At 33.3% G+C, this 6,000-nt stretch overlaps 1 protein-coding gene across 2 annotated transcripts in view; it reads right to left on the bottom strand.

The window, feature by feature from the left end:
• Window positions 1-799: 799 nt before the first annotated feature.
• LOC149776361 (uncharacterized) overlaps window positions 800-6,000 on the bottom strand; it is an 86,143-nt gene continuing 80,942 nt past the window's right edge. For both annotated transcript variants that reach the window (XM_089942902.1, XM_089942901.1), the window contains exons 2-3: window positions 4,032-4,234; window positions 800-2,893 (exon numbers count right to left, since the gene is read on the bottom strand). In XM_089942902.1, coding sequence (XP_089799028.1) covers window positions 2,870-2,893; window positions 4,032-4,234 — 227 coding nt within the window. In that variant the 3' untranslated portion in view covers window positions 800-2,869. The remainder of the gene's footprint in view (window positions 2,894-4,031; window positions 4,235-6,000) is intronic.

The raw sequence follows: 6,000 nt of genomic DNA, 5'->3' as shown, positions 1-6,000 counted from the left end.
AGTACAAAAATGACAGTGTCCAACTCAAGACTTATTCAGCATTATATAAATTTGAGCACGTAATTGCATCTAGCCTTCGGGAAAATGAATTTTTTGGGGTTTTTTTTCTTCTTCAACTAATGAATAAATAATATTTAATCTTCGGAAAGGGTGCGTTTTTAAACAAAATAGCATTATCAGTAAATGGTGTCAATGTCATTTGGTCAGGGGCGGCCAGTTTGATAGGCGAACTAGGTGGTTGTCTAGGGCGCCAAATTTTATTGGGCGCCAAAATTTGAGGAGAAATTATCAGGAGGGGGAGGCGATTGCGTGGTTCGTCTTGGGCGGCAATTGCTGGCAGCTATTCTAAGGCTGCCGCTTCATTTCGTAACCTTACATTGAAATTTTCTCTGAAGTCCAAATCACAGCACTTAATCAACAAAACAAAGAAACAACTATTTGATTTTGACTCTGTTATTTGACATCTTTGTATAACTTATACGTCGCACGGTCTAGACTGGAATTTCATACGTACGAACTCCCACGTATTTGCATCATCTGAAATGAAGTTACCTAAAATGACATTTTGAGCAAAAACAAGAGTCGAGAATTTTCGCCCGATAACGTTGAACTGGCCTGGGTGATGCATCTTATTTTTAGACGATGAATTTTATCCGTAGTATTTATACTATAATATTACTTATTGTTTGAAAATACCATAAGCATGTAGTAGAAACATGTAGCAAATGCAAAGCCTGTCTAAACACGATGAATCTGATTGAATTTAATTACTGCTACAAAATGTAGTTCGAAACTCTCGAAGAGTCAAAGCATTTTTATTTCTCTTTACGTCACAATTTTTAATTCATAAGTTGTCTCAAAGCTAGCCTTGTACGATATGCTGTCCAGAAATCTTTGACTTTATCTTCATCAAAATTACATTAACGAAATTCTCGTGAAATGTACTTAACATGCCTTCCTGAAAAGACCATGTTAATTAAAGAAACATAACCGTGACATGTCTTCCTGAAAAGACCGTGTTAAAAAGAGAAACATGACTGTACATGTCTTTCAGAAAAGACCGTGTTAAGAAGAGAAACATGAACGTGATATGTCTTCATGAAAAGACAGTGTTAAAAAGAGAAACATATCTGTGACATGTCCTCAAGTAAACCACTAACATGGAATTAATATATTTTCCGCCATTTTATACCTTTTACAACGATTCTCAATATATAATCGCTGACCTTACGCTTACAGTAGTAAGGAGAACAAATAATGATCCGACAAACGCGTGCTTTGTACAATATGTATTCATACACTATATCAAACGTTTTCTTTCCCCCGACTCAGAAAGAAACACTAATGCTGGTTTGTATTGTTACATGTCTTTCTCTTACGCTTTTAAAATATATCTTTAGCATCATAAGTTGACAATTTCGAAACGAATTGGGATTTGAGTCACTGCTGCTAAAAATATGGAAGTTCCAATATGGGTGCATGGTACGTAAATACGGATTGAACAACTGTATCGAAGGCCAGATCATGCAGGCAAGATAATTTTATACGGTAGATCTGTCGCTTGATACAGATTGTTTATTCCTATTTCCGTATCACATAGTCGGACAGGAAATATTTAGCAGTTTTCTTGATGTCCATCAAACGCATCGACTCGAACTTTTGTACATTCTAGATCTTTTATCCACAAGGCGTATCAGACTCGTACAAGTGCTCATTCCTGATTTGTTCCGAGTTGGGGAAAAGAACTCGTTTGACATGACTTATGAATATTTCTTGGCCTGACGGCCTCGAAGTATCCCTACGATACACCAAACACTTCCTTTCTGCAGACTCCGATAAACAAAAGAAAAACACGTGTGTAGCTTGGTGTACGTATTTTGCCTGTACGAGGTGACCGACATGGCTGTTTGTCAGAAAAGAACTTTCTGAAATTATACACACGCAGGACATCTCCGCTAAATGCAAACAGTTTTTATTACATAGTCAAAACAGTGATAAATCACAATTTAGTGTACATACAAAGTAGTTTTACGGAGAGAAAAAAACGTTCTTTTTCTTAATATAATTAATTATAAATTAATATTTAATCGATCACAAACCGTTGGTGAGGTCAAGGGTCAGATGGACAGGGCTTTTATGCAGAATAAATATCGTATACACTTTACGATGTTTACATTTAAATACAATAAGATTCCCCAAACTCTCACAAATATATATAGTAATGAAAACAATAAAAACTGAGTTCACCATTTCCGAAAATATAAGATGTGATACTGCGTGTCGCGCCTCAACTCCATAGAAACTCCTTAAATAAATGGCCCAGAGATTATACCTTTAAACGTTCGTTTAATTTTTCGGTGTTGTGTCAGCCAATTACTTTTCTTTTTGATACACAGTGTTCTTGATCGGCTGAAGACGGAAACCGAATTTCAAACTCAGAATTGTATAACCTTCAAATCCATTACATAAAATTCCCTCACTTAGTCTCAGTATCAACTCAAAATTCTCTTATGCAATTAATTAGCACGTGATTCGACGTTAACCAATCAGGCGTAAAATTTTCGATTGACTTTGAGTATCTAAAGTTGAGGTAGGGATGATGGGAAATTTTGGGATCTAAATTTTTAATGCAGACAATTAACTTCAATTTTGACTTCGCCATGGAGCTGTAGTACGAGATTCCAGAAATATTAAGAACAAAAATCACTACGGAAGAAAGGCATTGCATGCGTGCATGAAACGAGGAGTCCAATGTTAAAATGTCGACTGTAGTCAAACAATAAATGATCCGAAAAAAATATATATATCAAATTGTGCAGATCAGACTGGCAATATGGATATATTATAGTTTGCTGGTGATGAAAGTCACCTAGTATCGTCTTCCACGCAGAGCCTGAAATATAAAAACACTTGTTAGTTATAATAATAATAATAATAATAATAATAAGAAGAAGAAGAAGAAGAAGAAGAAACATGGTAATAAACATAATAGTAATAAACACAATAATAATAATAATAATAATAATAATAATAATAATAATAACAATAATAATAATAATAATAATAATAAGAAGAAGAAGAAGAAGAAGAAACATGGTAATAAACATAATAGTAATAAACACAATAATAATAATAATAATAATAATAATAGGAAGAAGAAGAAGAAACATGGCAATAAACATTATAGTAATAAACACAATAATAATAATAATAATAATAATAATAATAATGATAATAATAATAATAATAATAATAATAATAATACAAATTTCTGATCTACTCAAAAGGATCAAAGCTATTCATTACCATCATTTGAACGTGTGGGGTGGGTGCAAATAACAAACGGCCAACTGTACAAAGATCCAAAGCTCAAAGTAGAAAGTATGCATGTTTTCAATATGCTAATTTGATGCACTCAATTTAATTTTTAATACTCTGATCTGGAAAAATTTCATTTTGCAGTTCCTGTGGTGCAAGACTTTCCAACTATGCAAGGATTACATACTTCAAACATCCATTCATTTTGCAGTTCATTCATTAAACATTTTTAATTAACACCACATCTAGCGTTTACGTCATTTCCTAAATGCAGTTTTTGTATTTAAGCACTATTTTTACATTCGTCGTGCTTTTCTTTTTCAAACCTTAAGTAAGCAAAGAATATTTCCGCCAGTATTTATTTTATACCTATGTAGTGATGTGAAATCTAATGACTGATTTTTAAGGAATGATTTGATGAGTACAGTGAACAGACATGTCACTACTTGGCCTTTGTTAGAGAATGTTCATCCGATGTTGATATTTTTCTTGATTTTGCTCTTTGAAATATTTTTAGTGCCTCGTGAGATGCTGTATGTAAAAACATCTGTAAAAATATTCTTGTTGACTTGTGATAGAAAATACACATGTTCATCAAACAATATATTCAAACGGTTGGGGAAATGCCCCCGCTTTCTACGTAATCACTGTCTTTAAATGGCCGTCTTCAGGAACAGTCAAGTACAATTTTAGACGAAATACTTCAAACCTACCCCAAGTGAAGGGATGCAATTCCTCAATATGGCGTTGTACGTGAATCCCGTTCGACACCTGAATCCCCTCTTAGCAGGAACCATCAAGAGCTTCTGAAGGGCGGCCATTTCTTCTGGAGTAAAGCTGTTGTTAATGTTGGCCTCTTCTAGATTTTTTCCTAAACCATACATCGGGTCTGAAAGTGATGCCGCTTCGGACAAAGCTGAAAAATGAACGAGGACCATTATATTTATTGGACGGAGTTCCATGATATAATTGACCATCGCATATAGTTTTCTATATATACGATAACTAGATTTCATAAGGTGAATGACCCTGTCTTTATTTCTATTATTCCCTATTTTTAACACAATAAAATAATATACCTCAATAACTTGTTCTGGGAGGGAAAGGTTTGCTTATAATTTTTGTCATGTATCTCAACATAAAACAAACTAACTATTGTTATGTATATATATCTTGTGTCTTTTGCTTTTGGTGCATATCTGGAGATTGCAGATGAGGTTTAAATAGGTGTTTATGTTATGTATAATTGATTTAATTTATATTTGTTTGAATTGTTTGTAAAAAAAACTCAACAACAAAAATAATGTAATTTGTTTACTAAGAATTTGGTATTTTCCAGAAAATTCAGTATGACTTGACTCTAACTGTAAACGCCAAACTTTGTATATTATGCTGACATAGTTACCGACCTTAATTCAGAAATCACTGTGACAAGTAAACAAGTTTTTATTGTTATCTTATTCTTAGAATAAAATGATTGGCTTTTGGCAAGGTCATATTGGCACTACGTGCGTTTAGAGGTAAATACGTCTCGAAAATTCTGTAGAGTTGACCCACATCCGGGAATCTGTTTTGCGTTTCAAGTTACTGTATAACCTTTGTTTTTAGAAATATTTCTTAGTTGGGGCTTTTTTATACACTGGAAAGTGTCTGTTGTGTCATCTTGGAGTAATACATTTTATTCAAATTAATTGGATTCTAAAAGATTAATTCTTTTCCCTGGAAATATTTGAGTGCTCATACAGAATTCTTGGATACAGACATTTAAATTTTATCCTGAAATTCAAATACCGTAATATTATTGACTGTGGAATAAAAAAACTAACTGTAGACTATACAATACCATACTGAAAACACTTTACATTATCGTCTTCCATTTTGGAATCTTCGTCGGGACTCAAACTTAATTGATTAGAACATTTCATTATTAGGACTTCTAAAATTTAATTCGTGAATTAGTCTTGGATTATTTTTGGATTTCATTCTTAAAATCGTCAGGTCTTTTTTTCTCCAAGTCTACAGTGTTTTTCCACAGAAACAAAATTATTTGTTAAATTTTTTAAAGCTTGTTGTTTTCACTCTTTCTTTTGTTTCTGTTTGTTCGAGCCTAAACAAGCAACATAAGATTTACAAGGTTTAATATCAATCTTTATAATAACATTGTTTACAAGTATGTGGTAATTAGCCATTGGTTGAATGAGTTAGATGGGATCCGTTTTGACGTGAGATATTGTAAAATATGTCACGTGAGCGGTATTGCGACACAGATCGAGTAGGACATTATTACGATATGTATAAAAACGAAGAGGTGGACACTCCTACTACTATGTTTTTTTTTTAAAAAAATCAGTGTGTGTGTGTGTGTGTGTGTGTGTGTGTGTGATTCGGATTTTTAACATAGCTTTAAAACAAAATTCAGTCATTTAAAACAAAATTCAGTCATATCACTACAATGTCTGCAGTTTGGCAGTTTACAGTGATATCTAGCAATCGGGCATCATGTCGCAGACATGTAGAATCATGTCCCAACCAGTCATTATCTTGACACCAGACCGACCAGTCCTAACACTAACTCTTAACGCTGAGCGGCTAACGAGGCAGCCGTTAGTACCATTTTTATAAGTCTTTGGTATAATTAAAATCAGTCTATAGATGCATTTATTGTTGTGTTTGAGTTATAAT

This window comes from Sinohyriopsis cumingii, chromosome 18 (genome assembly GCF_028554795.1).
Source record: "Sinohyriopsis cumingii isolate HCF-2022 chromosome 18, ASM2855479v2, whole genome shotgun sequence".
Classification (NCBI taxonomy): Eukaryota; Metazoa; Mollusca; class Bivalvia; order Unionida; family Unionidae; genus Sinohyriopsis; species Sinohyriopsis cumingii.
Note: the sequence above shows the minus strand (reverse complement) of the source record. Positions and strands in the feature narration are given on the sequence as shown.